Source organism: Barbus barbus (assembly GCF_936440315.1).
Source record: "Barbus barbus genome assembly, chromosome: 12".
NCBI lineage: Eukaryota > Metazoa > Chordata > Actinopteri > Cypriniformes > Cyprinidae > Barbus > Barbus barbus.
In genome coordinates, this window is record NC_136740.1 from 7,987,221 (window position 1) to 8,006,746 (window position 19,526).

The 19,526-nt window shown below is 41.5% G+C and overlaps 1 protein-coding gene across 1 annotated transcript in view; it reads right to left on the reverse strand.

The window, feature by feature from the left end:
- Positions 1 to 19,526, reverse strand: part of LOC306877831 (carbonic anhydrase 14-like) — a gene marked incomplete at its 5' end in the record, with an annotated part of 56,102 nt that overhangs the window by 27,044 nt on the left and 9,532 nt on the right. The window contains 6 exons of the mRNA XM_079429816.1: positions 10,770 to 10,854; positions 13,625 to 13,648; positions 14,211 to 14,337; positions 14,862 to 15,019; positions 17,866 to 17,944; positions 18,043 to 18,138. Of these exons, the coding sequence (XP_079285942.1) occupies positions 10,770 to 10,854; positions 13,625 to 13,648; positions 14,211 to 14,337; positions 14,862 to 15,019; positions 17,866 to 17,944; positions 18,043 to 18,138 (569 nt within the window). The remainder of the gene's footprint in view (positions 1 to 10,769; positions 10,855 to 13,624; positions 13,649 to 14,210; positions 14,338 to 14,861; positions 15,020 to 17,865; positions 17,945 to 18,042; positions 18,139 to 19,526) is intronic.

Below are 19,526 nucleotides of genomic sequence, written 5' to 3' on the forward strand. Positions count from 1 at the left end.
GAATGGGGAAGAATGAAAGTAAGAGAAACAACTAGTGTTCAGGAGCATGTTGTGCTTGCAAACATAAAGGCCTCGGACATGTGCGTGTGTGGATACATGTACAGTCATGGCCAAAAATATCGACACCCTTGGTAAATATGATCAAAGAAGGCTGTGAAAATTAATCTGCATTAATCTTTGTTAATCCTTTTGATCTTTTATTTAAAAAATTCACAAAAATTTTACCTTTCATTGGATAATAAGAATTTAAAATGGGTGGAAATATCATAATGAAATAGCTGTTTTTCTCTAATACACATTGGCCACAATTAACGACACCCTTTTATTCAATACTTTTTGAAACCTCCATTTGCCAGTTTAACAGCTCTAAATTTTCTCCTATAATGCCTGATGAGGTTAGAGAACACCTGACAAGAGATCAGAGACCATTCCCTCATTGCATCCCCCATTCCCTTCTTCAGAATCACCCATGACGGCGCTTCTTCTCTGACCCATTATAAGATTTCTAAGAGAGTCAGTCACATGTTGATTTTTTATCTGTTGGTATTTGATAGAATCCATGATGCCATGTGTCTAAACAAGATGTCCAGGACCTCCAGCAGAAATATAGGCCCACAACATCAAAAATACAGCAGTATATTTCATTGTACACGTCATGGGGTACTTTTTATCCCTGTGTTCACCAAACCCATCTTGAGTGTTTGCTGCTAAAAAGCTCTTTTTTTTTACTTTCATCTGACCATAGAAGCCAGTTCCATTTGAAGTTCCAGTCGTGTCTGTTTTTGGATGAGCTAGGAGATTTTTTCTTGAAACAACTCCCAAACAACATGTGGTGATGTAGGTGCTGTTTGACAATTTTTTTTTAAAGGTTTTCTGACCCCGAGACTCAACTATTTTCTGCAATTCTCCAGCTGTGGTACTTGGAGAGTCTTTAGCCACTCAAACTCTCCTTCTCACCGTGCATTAGGACGATATAGACACACGTCCTCTTCGAGGCAGTTTCGTAACATTTTAAGTTGATTGGAAATTCTTAATTATTGCCCTGATGGTGGAAATGGGAATTATCACAGCTCTAGCTCTTTTCTTAAAGTCACATCACTAATTTGTGAACCTCAATTATCTTTTGCTGCACATCAGAAATCTATTCTTTGTTTTTTCTCATTGTGATGGATGATTAAGGGAATTTGCCCCCCCCCCCCCCCCCCCCCCATTTATATTTCTGTGAAACAGGAAGCCATGGCTGGATAATTTAATGTTCATAATCACCCTGGAGTGCTCAAAATTGTGAATATGAATGGGAATATACTTCAGAGATATTTTACTCATAAGAATTTCTAGGGGTGCCAATAATTGTGTCCAACGTGTATTTGAGAAAAACACTTATTTCATAATGATATTTCCCCCATTTTAAATCCTTATTATCCAATGAAAGGTTAGATTTTTGTGAATTTTTAAATAAAAGATCAAAAGGATTAACAATGCAGATTAATTTTCACAGCCTTCTTTGATCATATTCACCAAGGGTGCCAATATTTTTGGCCATGACTGTATACTCACGCTATCTCTCTCTCTCTCTCTCTCTCTCTCTCTCTCACACACACACACACACACACACATACACAAACATGCTCAAACTGCCCTGTCTTTGGCCTGCATTGACTTCAAAATAATAATTTATTTCCATCTTTTGACCAGAACGTTACATCAACTTCAGCTGGGCCCTCAAAATCAGAATATTGCTCCTCTTCAGTTGTTGCAGGGTTTTCAGCTTGTTCAGTGATGTTTTCCTCTACCAATATATCTTGCAATGCATCTTCACTGTAAGATTCATCTTCAGTTGTCCCTTCCTCGTGTGAATGACAAGCAAGGCATTGTGAGGCATTTGTGTGCTCTCGCATTTATACACTTTTGTCTACTCTGTGAGAACATGGAAGCCTCAAAACCTATTGTCATAATGTTTTGTCTAGAATATGTGGTGAAAGAAAAGATTCTTTTGAAGTCAATGTAGGTTAAAGACAAGGCAGTTTGAGCATGTGTGTGTGTGTGTCTGTGTGTGAGAGAGAGATAGAGAGAGAGAGTTATAATATCAGATTCATAAAAGCATATTGCATGCAGTTCAGGGTAGGATGAAATAGGTGTAATGCAATAGTTTGTATGCATAGATGTGTGTGTGTGTGTGTGTGTGTGTGTGCGTGTGATAGCATGAGTATACATGCATCCACACACGCACTGGTCCAAGGCCTTTATGTTTGCAAGCACAACATGCTCCTGAACACTAGTTGTTTCTCTCACTTTCATTCTTCCCCATTCACTCTCAATGGCCGACCATTTTTGACAAGTGTGACTTTGTGCAATTTTGTACAAAATAAAAGTATTTGAAAGCAAACTTCCCGATTAAACATTAAAGTACACTAGTGTGAGAAACAGTGCAATTTTTTTATAATTCTTTGTTTAATATTGTGAAAATTATTCATAAAAAATTATTTTTTCACTCAAAAAACAAGGTACCTACTTTCAGATAAATGAGGCTTATAATTAATCTGATGCAAATAGAAACACAAAACCAGTCCTAAATGAAAGACAAGTTGACAAAAAGAATGAATTCACTATTTAGTGATAATATAGCATAATGACAGATTTATAAGCACACTTGCACCCTAAAGAGAGCATCCTGGAAAATGCAGCGCAGCTGGAGGAAAACAAAACTAGAGGTATTTTGTATAGCTTGGCGGGAAAGTACCCTATCCTACAGAAAAGCATTAAAAACTGCTAGATTACTTTTTGTCTCTTCTAGAAGAAAACAAACATAACCTTCAGTATTTATTCAATACAGTGGCTAAATTAACGAAAAATAAAGCATCAACAGGTGTTGGCATTCCCCAAGAGAACAGCAGTAATGACTTTATGAACTACTTGTTACAGATCTGCCAGGTTCTGCTACCCAATCACAGCGCTCACCCTCACCAGAATACTGATCACGCACACCTGCCACTCATTCCCTTCTCATTACCCACGCAGCATAAAGACACACACCGCCCAACACCAGTCGTCCAGTCTCGTTTCTACGAAGAGGACTAACTCACTACGCTCAGTCATAGTGCAGTACCTACCTAAGAAACTTACCTGTTGATTACTTACCTGTTCTGCTCGCTCCTAGACGATCTCCAGACCCAGCTCCAGTGACATCCGTTCCGAGAGCGTTTCCGGATTAACCCCAAGTCTGCGGTGTGTGTCTGACACATTCTCCTATCCCTCTCTTCTCCTGCAAGAAGGAAACCCAAGATCAGCAACCTGTTCGTTCAGCGGCTCCAGATTCTGTCATCACTCACCAGTTACCATTACCTCTGTTGATCATTAAACCTACCTTCACTTGTGATTCTGTCTTCCTGTCCTCTCATTATAACACTACTTTACTTCCAAGATCGATACTATCAGAGATAAAATTGTAACCATACAGCCGTCAGCTACAGTATTGCATCAGATAGTGCACTATAGATCCCCTGAGGAACAATTCCACTCATTCTCTACTATAGGAGTTGTATAAACTTGTTAAATCATCTAAACCAACAACATGTACTGTATGTTAGACCCTATTCCATCTAAACTACTAAAAGAGCTGCTTCCAGAAGTCACAGATCCTCTTTTGGCTATTATTAATTCGTCATTGTCATTAGGATATGTCCCCAAAACCTTCAAATTGGCTGTAATTAAGCCTCTCATTAAAAAACCACAACTTGACCCCAAAGATCTAGTTAATTACAGACCGATCTCAAACCTCCCTTTTCTCTCAAAGATACTAGAAAAGGTAGTATCCTCACAATTATATTCCTTCTTAGAGAAAAATGGTATCTGTGAGGAATTCCAGTCAGGATTTAGACCGTATCATAGTACTGAGACTGCTCTCATTAGAGTTACAAATGACCTGCTTCTATCATCTGATCGTGGTTGTATCTCTTTATTAGTGCTACTGGATCTTAGCGCTACGTTCGACACTATCGACCACAACATTCTTTTGAATAGACTAGAACACTTTGTTGGCATTAGTGGAAGTGCCTTAGCATGGTTCAAATCGTACTTATCTGACCGCCATCAATTCGTAGCAGTGAATGAAGAGGTATCATATCGATCACAAGTGCAATACGGAATACCTCAAGGCTCAGTACTAGGGCCGTTACTGTTCACGCTTTACATGTTACTCTTGGGAGATATTATCAGGAGACATGGTGTTAGCTTTCACTGTTATGCCGATGATACTCAGCTCTATATTTCTTTGCAGCCCGGTGAAACACACCAAATTGAGAAACCAACGGAATGCATAGTCAATATAAAAAACTGATTCTTACTGCTAAATTCTGAAAGAAACAGAAGTGTTAATTATCGGACCTAAAAACCCCACATGTAATAACCTAGAACACTATCTAACACTTCATTTCTTCTTCATCAGTTAGGAACCTAGGTGTGCTGTTTGATAGCAATCTGTCATTTGAAAGCTATGTTTCTAGCATCTGTAAAACTGCGTTTTTCCATCTCAGAAACATATCTAAATTGCGACCTATGCTCTCAACGTCAAATGCAGAAATGTTAATTCATGCGTTTATGACCTCAAGGTTAAACTATTGTAATGCTTTATTGGGTGGTTGTTCTGCACACTACAGCTGGTCCAAAATGCAGCCGCTATAGTTCTTACTAGAACCAGGAAGTACGACCATATTAGCCCGGTTCTGTCAACACTGCACTGGCTCCCTATCAAACATCGTATAGATTTAAAAATCTTGTTAACTACTTATAAAGCCCTGAATGGCTTAGCTTCTCAGTACCTGAGCGAGCTCTTATCACATTATAGTCCTCCACGTCCGCTGCGTTCTCAAAACTCTGGCCGTTTGATAATACCTAAAATATCAAAATCGACTGCGGGCGGCAGATCCTTTTCCTATTTAGCACTCAAACTCTGGAACAATCTACCTAATGCTGTTCGGGAAACAGACACACTCTGTCAGTTTAAATCTAGATTAAAGACACATTTCTTTAACCTGGCTTACACATAACACACTAATACGCTTCTATTATTCAAATCCACTAAAGGATTGTTAGGCTGCATTAATTAGATCAACCGGAACCGGGAACACTCCCCATAACACACAATGTACTCGTTGCATTGTAAGAAGAATGTCATCTACGCTAATATTTCTCTGTTTGTTTCTTATTCTGATTCTCAGTCCGTGTCCGGATCAGATGGTGGATCAGCGCCGGGAGATGATGTCTCCCTGATCGTCGGCAGAGGCCGGGACACCTACATGAGCCCTGGGGACATATCCCCAGTGAAGACCTCGATTTAAATACAATAAAACTAAAAATAAAAGAAAATAACTAAAAATATAATAAAATACCTAACTACATAATACTATTATTGTTAGAAATTGCAACAATATCAAATAGAAATAAATACATTTATATATTTACAATTTTAATTAATACAATAAGTAAACAATAAATAAACAATTATCTCATGGCCAGAGGAGAACTGGCCCGCCAACTGAGCCTGGCTTCTCCCAAGGTTTTTTTTTTCTCCATTCTGTCACAGAGGGAGTTTTGGTTCCTTGCCGCTGTCGCCTCTGGCTTGCTCAGTTGGGGACACTTAATTTCTAATGATTATCATCAATTTGATTTTGCAGATATTATTTAAACTAAACTGTTCTAGACAATGACATCTCTGAATTCAATAATGAAATGCCTTTACTGAAAATTGAGTGTTTAATCTTATTTTTATACATTACTGACACTCTATCCTCCAATTTGACAATGTTAAGTACTTTGACACAATCTGTATTGTTAAAAGCGCTATATAAATAAAGGTCACTTGACTTGACTTGAGAATTAACTGACTTAAGTGACACGAGGCGGCTAGCAGATGGCCCCAGTTAGTCAAGTACGATCTCTAAGACTATGTGCCATATTTCTAGAGAGAAGAGCGGCACCACCCCAGGAGGGATGAAGACCATCTCTTTTCAACAGGTCAGATCTGCCCCAAAAACTCTTCCAATTGTCAATAAAACCTATATTATTCTGTGGGCACCACTTAGAAATCCATCACCCCGGTAAGCAGGGAGCGGACCAGAGCATATTACAGTGTCTGACATTGTACTTGCAAGTTCACGCACCTCTCTGACTGGCGAAGTCGAACATCATCAGCGCCGACGTGGATAACAATCTCACTGAATTTACGTTTAGCATTAGCCAGCACTATTAATTTTGCCAAGATGTCAGGCGCTCTGGCTCTCGGTAAACATTGGACTATGGTGGCTGGTGTCTCTATTTTCACATTCCGTACAATAGAATCACCAATAACTAGAGCACTTTCATCAGGTTTCTCAGTGGGTGCATCACTGAGTGGGGAGAACCTGTTTGATGTTTTGACCCGCGACTATGACGCATCACAGTCACCCAGTTGCCCTGCTGCAGAGGCGCTGAAACCAGAACTGAACAATGTACAAAAGTCCCTGGGCTAGTTGCATCCAAAGCTGTATCTACAGCCCTCACATTCTTACTGTCCTCAACTAAAGTTTGGATGCATGTCTCTAATTCTGTAATCTTCTCTGTCAGCCTAACTATTTTCCTGCATTTATCACAGAGACAGATAAACTGTACATGTGGCAAGCGGTGCAGGTGACGATGCAAGCCATTACTCACCGTGATGCAACAAGCTAATAGGCTAACGGAATGCTAAAGTGCTGCTACGCACAGCGCTCGTGGTTTAGATAAAGAGATAAAGGCAGATGATGTCAAATTAGTCTTAAATCAGAAATATGGTGAGAATTTAATTATACTTCAGCGATTTAAACAACAGATAGAGTAAGATAGAGATTTCTTCAGATAAACAAAGCAACACGGCGCTACAAACAGCAGCCCCTTAATTGAGAACACTTTAGGGAGATAACCATGTCTAGGCTTGAGGACGACTTCACAGTCGTTGGACCCAAACTCAAGACAGGAAGCACTGACCGATAGTGCTTGTAAGTCACCCACTCGCTTGACTGACGCTAACGCCAACAGTAGAGAAGTTTTAAGACACAAAGGCCGCAGCTTGGCCGAATGGAGTGGTTCAAAAGGGAGGGCCTCGCAGAGCCCTCAGGACTTCAGATAAGTCGAGAAGGATTCAGTCTCTGGGCGCCCTTCAAGAATTTAACGATCCAATCGTGCGCCCTTTGTCCAACAACTCTAGTAAGAAGGTTAGCACATGGGACACGTCACAAGAGACCGGATTCAGGCTTCGTGCGGAACAGTCATAGAAAACCATTTAAGGGCGTAAAAGACATCTAGTAAATGGTGCGCTAGCCTCCAAAATGTTGTTGCTTACTCTCGTTGGGAGCTGCATAGGCTCCTGTCAAGGCTTCAAACATGATGCCAGATCAAGCCATATCGCCGGCGAGAGAAGGTCTTTCCTCTGTGATATCGGCCACGAGGCTGCTACTGAGAGCTGCACTAATTGGGGAACTAGGCTTGGTTCCTCCAGAGTGGGGCCACCAAGAGGACTGAGCATTTGGTCTCCCTGACCCGCTTGATGACCTGAGGAAGCTAGCACTGGGTGAGCACTGGGCCAATCATGGGCCAGAGCATCTTGCTGCATTGAGAAATAAGATGGGCAGTGAGAGTTGGTCTACCTCTGCCCTCCCAAAGACAGATCAGATTCTCTGAACTGTTTGAGGATTAAAGTCCATTCTCCCGAAGCTACATTGCCTCTGGACAGCATGTCCACACCGAGGTTCAAACTGCCTGGCACATGAACAGCTCTTAGCGAGAGGAGTTTGTTCTGTGCCCACAATAGGAGGTGTTGAGCCATCCTGTAAAGAGGACAAGACCTGACAAGGCCCTGGTGGTTGATGTAGGCTACCACCGTCGTGTTGTCTGATCGGACCAGGACATGGTGCCCCCTTATGGCTGTCAGGGCCAGGAAAACAGCCAACAGCTCTGGGCAATTGATATGCAGACATCGCTCCGGGGCTGACCAGGAGCAGGATGCCGGATTGCCCTCCAACAAAGTGCCCCAACCCGAGTTGGAGGCGTCTGTGGTGACCACCTTCCTCCTAGAGAGGTCAGTCCCAACTGTACACCTGGTTTAAACATGCGAGGAGTTGTCCAGGGGACCACAGACTTGACACAGCGGTGGTTTACCCTGATGTAAAACTGGCCTCAGGCTTTGAGCCAATATTGGAGGGGCTGCATATGAAGCAAGCCCAGAGGAATCACAGAGGAGCCCACCACTATGAGGCCTGGAAACCTCTGAAAAACCTTGAGAGGACTTGAAGTCCCCAATTCGAGGGAAGCTGCCAGTCGCTGAATAGTCAGGGACTGCTCCGACGTAATCCATCTGGGCAGAGTCTATAATTTTGCCCAGAAAGACAGCTCGCTGTCTGGGTAACAGTTGACTGAAAGCTGATCTGCAACCCGAGTCACTCTAAGTGGCTGAGTGACAGCACTCTGTGAGCGATGGTCACGATCTGGCCAGTACCAGCCAGTCGTCAAGGTCCCATCTGCCTCAGAGGGAAAAGAGCCACATCTATGCACTTAGGTAGGACCACATACATATAGGCCACTCCATCAAATGCGTCTGCAGGATGTAACCCGCTGGAAACAATTCTCCATCTCTCAGAGGTGCTCAAACGGAAGAATGAATGCCAGCTGTCTTTGAGGGAGTCCCAGCTGAGGTGGGAACTGACCCCCTCCTCTTCCTCTCTGCAGGATCAGGACGGCTTCGTGTGCTCAGGGTCCAGCGCTACTCGAGGGTGGGGACCGTGGCACTTCGGGAACGGAAACCGTTTAGCCATCCATGGGTGCTGCTGATGCCCAGGCTCCGCTTTTTGCTGGGGCTGAGTGGCGGGGGCTTTCTGGCTACTAGCAGTCACCGAACCAGAGTGCTTGGGGACGAAGTGATGCAGTGCTTGCAACATCTTCTGAGCCTGAAGGAATCGCTCCGCAAACCCGTCCACAGCAGGGCTAAAGAGGCCTTTCAGTGAGACCAGGAATCGAGGAAGGCCATTTTTTCGGCATCCCTGATTTCGGTTAGGTTAAGCCATTGGTGGCGCTGGTTTGGCCTGGAACACTTGTAATACCGCCATCGCATGCAGAGCGGATCCAGCCTGGCCAGCTGCTGCATATGCCCTGTTGGCTAGGTGGCCCTGCAGGACTTGGAAGGTTGCGCTGCATGGGCTTTTAACCCCAGGGCAGATGGAGGACACAAGTTGGCAGCTACCGTCTCCTCCAGAGGGGGGAGCTTGCTGTTGCCCATCTCTTCAGTGCTGTCACTGAGCGCCACTGTCGTGGAGGGATTAACTCGGACAAAATAGGGGGCTCGCCACTTCTTGGTGAGTTGCTCGTGAACCACAGGCAAGAACGGGGCGGGTCATTGGCAAGAAGATTGCTTACGGCATCCCGGAAGGAACCACTCGTCCAATAGGCCATGGATGGGTTCATCTGGAACCGACCACTCCAAGCCAAGATCCTCCACCGCATTAGAGTGAACGCAGTCAGCTTGCTGTCCGGTTTCGGCCGTGCTGGATGAGAAGCAGGAAGTGCTTTGGGCTCTTCCCTGGAACATCCCCATTCCTCAGCATCAGATGCTGTCAAAGACATGATATCATCAACAACAATCTCATCGACAGCAGTCTCTTCCTTGGAGGCACCAAAGGAAATCAAGCAGCAGAAGAGGGACATTGATTTTCCTGCGTGCAGCACACCGGCACGAAGAGGCAAAACAGGGAGGGAGGGGCACACGGACACTAAGCCAATGTGGGACCACTCGATCCCGCTGCTCAGCTGTTTCTTCCTCTTAGAAGAGAAAGTAAATGGGAGAGCAGAACAGGAAGGACAGTCTTCTTGGCCTACACCACCCATCAGCCACACACGCGGTGCAACATTTGCAGCAATGCGCACTGGAAGTTTGCTCAGAAAAATGTGCTCTTTTATAAGGTGCCAGATGGCTGCAGAGGAAAGCTGGTCTTCCTCTGCCAGCGGCACTTTGACGGTGGCAGCGAGCAGAGCTGAGCTTCTTTTCTGTCTTTAGCTTCTTCCTGCAGTGTCATTATCCTCGTCGCTGAAGGACAATATTCTGATGAAATGGTGCTGCAAACCGACTTATATAGAGGTTGGCTCCGCCCCTTCTGGCAGGCTAAAGCACCATTGGTTTGTGCAGCTACACAAACGTGAACAAATCTGGCTTCAGTACAGAGTAAAACAGGATTTTTCCCCCATACACAACTTGAGAGAACGTTTGAAAGGGAACAGTGCTATTGCTTTTTAGTGACTTACCCTCAAATTTGAACCGTGAACTGAATTTAATTTTAAATCTTGATTATTGAAAATGTAGATGACCTCAACTGGACAGGACTTTCTTGTGTGATAAACAATTATCAGGCTGCCATTGCTATATATTTGTTTTTTGGAGTTGTTTCATTTAATTAAAAATAATGTCTATGAAATGCTGCTTTATTTTTATGTGCCACATTCTGCTTGTTGATCTGAATATACGTATATGTTATCATACATGTTAGGTGAGTGTAAAAACCAGATAAAAATAAAAAAAAGGAAGTTAAAATGCAGGAAATTATTTGAGGAATTACACACATATACAGATAAAGCATTCTTGGCGAGTTTTGAACTGCACACATGATTGTGTGTAACAGTGCATGTACAAAAGCTAGTGAAGACTATTACACAATATCTCCAGCCAGATTTTTAAGACACATGAGAGATGTTTGGATTGTTAGCATTCTTACCGAATAGTTTTCACAATAAAGCAGATGATAACAGCCAAGCCTATACATCCACACAGCGATCCGATCACAATAGCTGCGATTTCACCTTAGACAGATAAAATATGTTACATTTCTCAAGAGAACTGTAATAATTGAGCAAAAATTAAGCATAAAGATCTCGTCTTAGAGAACTGATTGAAAAGATAACAATAAAGACAACAGTTTAATAATTAGTGCTGTCAGTCAATTAAAAATATTTACTAATTAATTGCAAAGTTTTTCTTAAATTAATCGTGATTAATCTCACCTAATATTAAAGTTTTTAAATATACTTTTATATTGCAATAATTTCACATTCAATCTTCAAATTAATGTAGAAACAACAAAAAAACAGTATAATAATTCTTTAATGCCTTCTTTTTGTATGACTGAATGAATGGTAGTATCACTGATGACTCTATGAGATTTTCATTTTTTTCTAATATTTAACCATTGACTATAGCCATTCAACATTACAGCATAATTAAAAGCTTTCAATTTTAACATTTATTAGACTTTAAAAATAACAACTAATTTAAGTCAATTTAAAGCAACCTTCACTTAAACCCCTTAATGTCATATTTACCTGTACCTTTCAGCAAATAGGAAATATACAGAAATCGAAAAAAGTTATCAAACACTAATTTCTAAATTAATTATAGATGAATTCTTAAAGCTACAAAAGTTATTGATTTCCTCTTTTTTTCTTTTGTTCTTTGATGAACATACATCATAGACATCATGTTATTTAATATGAAACGATACAGACTACAGCACGCTGCCGTATTTGTGCATGTAATTGAAGAGCATGCGCTACGAGCACAGTATAACAGCTGACAGGACAGAGAGATACGGTTTTAACTGACATATGGCCTGACAGCATCTCATCTGACCGCAGTTCAGTGATGTTCTACTGAAACTCCTCGTCATCTGTACCTTTTCTGCTCTCGTTGATTAGCGCCTGGCACTGAGGCAAAGTAGTCGCATGAAAAGTATCCTGTTTGATGTGTTAATAAAGACATTCTGTGTCTAAATAAACGCATGTGGCGCTGTGTTAAGCAGTATATAAAAAGTGCTTCTGTTGCTCATAAAAACGTTTCTGTGTATTTGACAAATATTGCATTTAATTCACTGTTATCTGTGATAAGAGTATGGAAACACTGTGCGAGTGTCACTACCGGGAGCAGAAAGTGTCCGACTTGACGTCTCCGCTTTTAATTCCGCCCTGACTAAAAGCGGCTACTTTCGCCAGCCAGTGGCAGGCTAGTGTAGTTCATCTCGAACTAGCCTTTCAACTTTTCAAGCGCCAACGCAGGCATCAGCCAATCGGATCACCTTATGCAAATACCCTAGCGCAGACGCTAGCCAATCCCGTTCATGCAACACCAGAAAAGTATGTGATTGGCTGTTGTCACTATGACGGTCGCGTCAGCACCAAGCTTCAGACACGCCCTCCGTCAAGAGTTGATGTCGACGGCCCATGTGAATGTGGTGTTAAAGGGTTAGTTGACCCCAAAATGAAAATTATGTCATTAATTACTCACCCTCATGTTGTTCCAAACCTGTAAGACCTTCGTTCATCTTTGGAACACACATTAAGATACTCTTGATGAAATCGGAGAGCTATCTGACCCTCCATAGACAGAAACGCAACTGAAATGCTCCCATAAACGTAGTAAATACATCGGTAAAACAGTCCATGTGACATCAGTGGCTCAACTTCAGTTTTGCGATGCTACGACAGTTTTGTGCAAAGAAAACAAAAATAACAATTTACTCATCCATTCTTCTCCCCCGAGTTACGTCTTCCGCCATTTTGGAGAGTACCCAAGAACGTATTTGACATAATCAGCGTTGTTTATGTTCAGGGGGAAACCGAACGCATGAACGAAAGCTGCGTAATAAGCGTTGTTTACGCTTAGGCGAATGCGTGCGTATGCATTGTGATACTCTCTAAAACGCCGGACGATGTAACTCGGGGGAGAAGAATGGTTGAGTAAATTGTTATTTTTGTTTTGTTTGCGCAAAAAAAGTATTCTCGTAGCATCGCAAAACTGAAGTTGAGCCACTGATGCCACATGGACCGTTTTACCAGAGCCGATCCTAGACTTCTGGGGGCCCTATGCAAAACATGTGACGACCGGGGGGGTGGGGGGTGGATGTGCACAGTTACAAGTGGTTATGAACGAATGAATGAAACGCATTTGTCCGTGTTCACTCCGTCTTGAATCTCGCTCGCGGAAAGGGCTTGAGAGACAGTGTCTCTTCCGTGGCTCGCTATATGCTTTCAACTCCTTTTTTTAGTCTCGAGCAAAAGACTTTACAACATTCAAGTTACATGATTTGACTGATTTTTATGTAGAAAGGGCGACAGCGCACCGCATTAAAATAAATGATCATTCATGTTTTCATAACCGTTGGCCAAATTCAAAAACAAAACTAAAATGAAATCATCTTTGAGAGCAAGCGGGCCCCCTGATGTTTCGGGGGCCCTACGCAGCTTGTGTATTCTGCGTATAGGGAGGATCGGCTCTGTGTTTTACCGATGTATTTACTACGTTTCTGGACCTGGGAACATTTCAGTTGCGTTGCTGTCTATTTTTTTTATTTCATCAAAAATATCTTAATTTGTGTCTTATGGTCTTATGGGTTTGGAATGACATGAAGGTAAGTGATTAATTACATAATTTTCATTTTGGGGTGAACTAACCCTTTAAACAGAAAAAACTCCCCGCCTGCATTAACATGCTAATTTTGACAGCACTAATAATAATATTGAATGTTTAGACAATAAAGTGGGTAATATAATAATGAGTATAAAATAAAATGTTTCTCACCTGCAGTATACATTTTAACTGAGCCTGGAGAGAGGAACAGGGTGAGATAAAGAGAAGTTAGAGACAGCATAAGCACTATGAATATAGAAATGAATATAGAATTGTCATTTTGACAAATTACAATTCTATATTCATTTACTCATCCTTAAGTTATTCCAAAATTGTATGTTGTAATTGCTTTGGTTGAAAACAGGCCAATTTTGGAAGAATCTTTACGCAGCTCTTATCTGTGTAAAACCTGATAAAAAAAATCCTATAAACCTGAGCTTCCAAATTATCCCTGGAAGAGAGAAAAAAGGGTGTGTGCTGATTACTGTTATTTATATTGGAAACATTTGAAACAATCCTAAATTACTTCATCAAGCACTGTTACATCATCTGAGTCTTATAGCAGCTTTGTACTGCTCTCCCCACACTTGCACACACTCACACAGGCTCACATGATTACAATAAACTCTGTGTTCACAAGAGATTTTGAAAAACTAATCAGCCATCAAATAAACAAAGAGCACAGCTACATAATCCCCCACCCCCAGCTCTGTTCTCTCCCCCCTTCCCTCTTTCATTCTTTTTTGCTCTCTCCTACCCGGAATGAAAGAGGACAGGACAGTTCTGTGATTGAGTGGCTGGGTGGTGCGGTAGTTATCCTGGAGAGCCATGGGCTCTGCTTCTTCTTCTTTACTGGTGTACAACACTGTTTGTAATTTCATCAGCTGAAGAGAAGAGAAGAGAAGAGAAGAGAAGAGAAGAGAAGAGAAGAGAAGAGAAGAGAAGAGAAGAGAAGAGAAGAGAAGAGAAGAATGTGTCAGCCATGTAATGACATACAGTTCAAGTCATGAAACTATATTTCACAAGATAAAGGGTTCTTTATATGATACATTTCAGTGAGATTGCATGCTCCCTACCTATACAGTACATCTAAACCAAGACTGTAAATATACCAAGACAGTTCACTCACATTGGCACTGGCAATGCATTGTGTTATTACAGCTGCCATGATGACTATACATATGCATTGGTTGGACCAAACTGAATATACATTATTTGAGCATAAGAAACAACATTTATTGGAGAGCTCATGACAGATTTTTTATTTGAAATACGGTATGTTATTTAAATATTTTTAAATATTTTGAGTTTGGAAAACAGCTTATGAGATTTCAGAAATTCCTCATTCCCCACGGACTACTGAATATTAGAAGTTTGCATCACTTGTGCATTTACTAAGACTCTTTACCTGTGAGTGAGAGATTTTAACTCTTTCATTGAAGATAGTCCAGAGGACACTCTGGTAGCAGGGAGGAGTGGTGAGTGAGCCGTTGTAGCGGAAATATTGGCTGAGGTTGTCAGGCAGCAGCAACTCTATATCAAATGCAGGGATAGCCACCTTCTGGCCTAGAATAAATTAAACAAATATAAAAAAATTTATTTACAAAGTAATCCCAAAAGGTTGAAGCACGATAATCATACACATGTACACATACAGTTGTGTTCAAAATAATAGCAGTCCAATATCACTAACCAGATCAATCACTGTTTATGGTAGAAATTATATTTCTACATGGCAAATAACTGTCTTTACCTTGGCATAGTTGAATAATAAGAGTTCTGTACATGGAAATGACATACAGTTAGCCTCAAACACCATTGTTTCCTCCTTCTTATGTAAATCTTGTGAATAAAAAATACCACAGAAAAACAGGCGAATCAGAACATAACACAGACTGTTATGTAACAGTCGGAATCACTAATAGTTACGCCCACAACATTTGCATGTACCCGCCCATGTTCTAGGCCAGCCACCAGCCAAACCATCAGAAGTTCTGCAGGTATTGTGAAGAAATACGAGCGAGGACAACAGCGAAAATGGCAGATCATGGAAATAAATGTTATGTTCCAGGCTGTGCAGGGGATGTGATGTGCAGGGATGGGTTGGTGTCTGTATTCAGAAAGGCACGGAAAACAAATTACATGTTCTAATAAAATAACACGAGCCACTAAAGGGACATGGTTAGCTCCTTGCTAGTTGTAGCCTGTTACAGTACATAAGATTTCACTTACCACATAAACAGAGGAGATATGCCTGAGGATGATGGCGAATGATTTACAGATCCTGAGCACCACTGACAAACATCTGATCTTGTAAAATGTGTGGTAAGTACTGCCGCTCCATAGTATAAACAGAGTACATGCGATCACGAATCTCGAAACTGAAAGTAAAATGCAATCGTGCATTCCAAAGCAGTTTCAATGCCCCGCATATTAATAGCGGCTACCTGATGCCCGCATTTTATTTACAGTATAATTACTCAATGATATAACTGCGCAAGAAAGTATTGAAATAAATATTTTCCCTGTGTTTCCTTCTTGTGAGCTACTGAAATGAGCCACACTGTGAAACAGCCAATCAGAGCAGAGCTCAACATTATTATTCATGACCCTTCCAAATAAGCCAATAACACACTTTCATTCTGGGGAGAAATCTTAGGGTTGTAAATCGTCTTGCAAAACTGTTTCTGGAGAATTTTTGCCCATACCTAAGCCAAATACCTTCTATGTAGATATCAGAGAAAAATGTTAAAAATTGTATCAATGCATTCTCTGGCACCTTTAGGGACGAAGGCAGCAAATGTTGTACTGTGCATTTCTCTCTGAAAATCTGAGTAAAATGGGTCGTTCCAGACATTGTTCAAAAGAATAGCGTACTTTGATTAAAACGTTGATTAGAGAGGGGAAAACATAGAAAGAAGTGCAGAAAATGATAGGCTGCTCAGCTAAAATGATATCAAATGCTTTAAAATGGCAACCAAAACCAGAAAGATGTGGAAGAAAATGGAAAACTACCATTCGAATGGATCGAAGAATAGCCAAAATGGCAAAGACTCAGCCAATGATCAGCTCCAGGGTGATCAAAGAAAGTCTGAAGTTACCTGTGAGTACTGTAACAATTAGAAGATGCCTATGTGAAGCCAATCTATTGGCAAGAAGCCCCCGCAAAGTCCCATTGTTGAAAAAATGAAGAAGTTACAATTTGCCAAAGAACACATTGACTGGCCTAAAGAGAAATGGCACAATATTTTGTGGACTGATGAAGCAAGATTGCTCTTTTTGGGCCTAGGGGCCGCAGACAGTTTGTCAGACGACCCCCAAACACTGAATTCAAGCCACAGTACACTGTGAAGACAGTGAAGTGAAGTGACATTCAGCCAAGTATGGTGACCCATACTCGGAATTCGTGCTCTGCATTTAACCCATCCAACGTGCACACACACAGCAGTGAACACACACACACACACTAGCAGTGAACACACACACACCGTGAACATACACCCGGAGCAGTGGGCAGCCATTTTATGCTGCAGCGCCCGGGGAGCAGTTGGGGGTTCGGTGCCTTGCTCAAGGGCACCTCAGTCGTGGTGCCTACAATTCCTGCCGGCTGGAGACTCGAACCCGCAACCTTTGGATTACAAGTCCAGCTCTCTAACCATTAGGCCACGACTTCCCCGTGGCCTAATGGTTAGAAGCATGGTGGCGCAAGCATCATGATATGGGGATGTTTCTCATACTACATGTTGGGCCTATTTATCGCATTCCAGGGAACATGGATCAGTTTGAGTACATTAAAATACTTAAAGAGGTTATGTTGCCTTATGCTGAAGAGGAAATGCCCTTGAAATGGGTGTTTCAACAAGACAACAAGCCCAAACACACCAGTATGCGAGCAGCATCTTGGTTAAAGACCAACAAGATTAACATTATGGAGTGGCCGGCCCAATCTCCAGACCTTAATCCAATAGAAAACTTGTGGGGTGACTTCAAAATTGCTGTTTCTGAGGCAAAACCAAGAAATGCAGAGGAATTATAGCATGTAGTGCAATCGCCCTGGGCTGGAATACCTGTTCACAGGTGCCAGACTCCATTCAACACAGATGTGAAGCAGTTCTCAGAAACTGTGGCTATACAACTAAATGTTAGTTCAGTCATTCACAAGAAAGCTAAATCTTCAAGCATTTTTCAGTTTATACAGTAAATGTTTGACTTTGTATTTTTTTGAACAGCCTAATATTCCTTTTTCTTCACTTTCTGTAAAGTAATAACAAATTTGCTTCAGAATAGAATGTGCAATGTTCCCAGTGCATTTGTGTGTATTGAAGTAAAAGTTATTATAAGGATTTTGAGCTTTACTCGCTTTTTTAGACACACTGCTATTATTTTGAACACAACTGTACAAGAAAATGCACACAAACACGTGCCTGCATATCTGATGTGGCCCAGATAGTTAAGAATACTGCCATATCCTTGATTAATCTCCTCGCCTGCCTACGAAAGCAAACAACTGAATGAGATACAGGTAGAAATTTATAAAAAATTATATTATGTGGATATTAATATGGTTAGAGTAAAAGCAAAGGACTCACCTCAATTAGGATTGCCAACACAGCGAGGCCATTCTCCTGGTTCTTAGATTCTGACATATTAGCATAAATCTCTGTATTGTAATGGACAATATGGAGCTGACAGAAAAGAAAGGGTGTCTTTGAGTTATAGGCATCTTACAGAAGACAATTTTCACTTAATTCTTTGTTAATAGTTGATTATATGGGAATACCCTCAGATGTGTTTTTATTGTCTAAAACCTTAATACGAACACAACATTTTATTGGCTGACGGCACTGTTGTGGCCCCTTGAGACACTGCGTCACCAGTGTCTCATAAAGAAGTGTCAGTACCGTCATTCCCCATGCTCTATTAAGTTATCTGTGATTAGGAATGCACAGATAGAGAGAATCGGGGCGGGGTGGGGTCAGAGTTCAGGAGTTGTGCCATGTGTCACAAATCCATGACAATATGGTCACAATGAGTGGTGCCATGCTGGTTCTCTTTTGCCAAGTTTGATCATTCTTCCTGTAGAATAGATTCCCCCTACTGTTCAATTACTTCAGGGCCCTGACCAAGGCAGTCTGCTTCATGCAGAGGCACAAAACAACTTTATACCTCTCATATCTCATGTCGCAATTGTAGAAACTGTAGGCACTCTCCTCACAACACAACCGGTCATGCCTTCTCATTTAGGCTCAAGTGGCCAACTAACCGTTGTCAGCTACAGAGCACCTGATGCCTCATTGTCCATCTTGCAGCACGAATGTTCTTCAAACCATAAAATATGATTTTTGGCATTCAAGAAGCTACCGTTTTGGACTAAGGAAATTATTTTACCTTTAAAGGGGTCATCGGACGCAAAATTCACTTTCATGTTGTTTGAACATAAATGTGTGTTGGAAGTGTGTGTACACATCCATCCTGTAATGATAAAAATCCACCCAGTGTTTTTTTTTTTAAATCGCTATTTTAAAATCCCCTTTCTCAAATCAGACTGTTCTGAGATTCCTGTCAGAATGCCGTAGTTCTGTACAGGATCCTCTCATGATAGTTGATTGACAAGGCCGTTTTACCTTAGACCCGCCCTGAGTGAGCTGAGTGAACTGAGCGTGCTGTAAACAGTCCGACCACCATTGTGTCAACTCCGGAGCAGGGGAAGAAAAGATGTCTCAGATTAAGCGATTGAAGTGCTTTGTTGTTGGATGTAATAATGAATAAAGCAGTCATCATTTACTCCCAACATCTGAGCCACTGAAGACGCAGAGAATTAACATTACTTTTGCTTTGAAGTGAATGCGCCGATCCCCGATCTGCCTAAATGCGTCCATGTTCACGCAAATCATTTGTGATCCAGCTTCTACAGAAGCGAATATAACATTTTTTATGAATCTTTGTATAAAATGTGCTAGTTAGTCAGTTTTGAGGCTAAAGTAAACAGTACTGCTCGTCACCCCATGGAAGAGAGGGGCGGGGTCAGCAGAGCTCATTAGCATTTAAAGCAACATGGACTAAAAAATGGCTT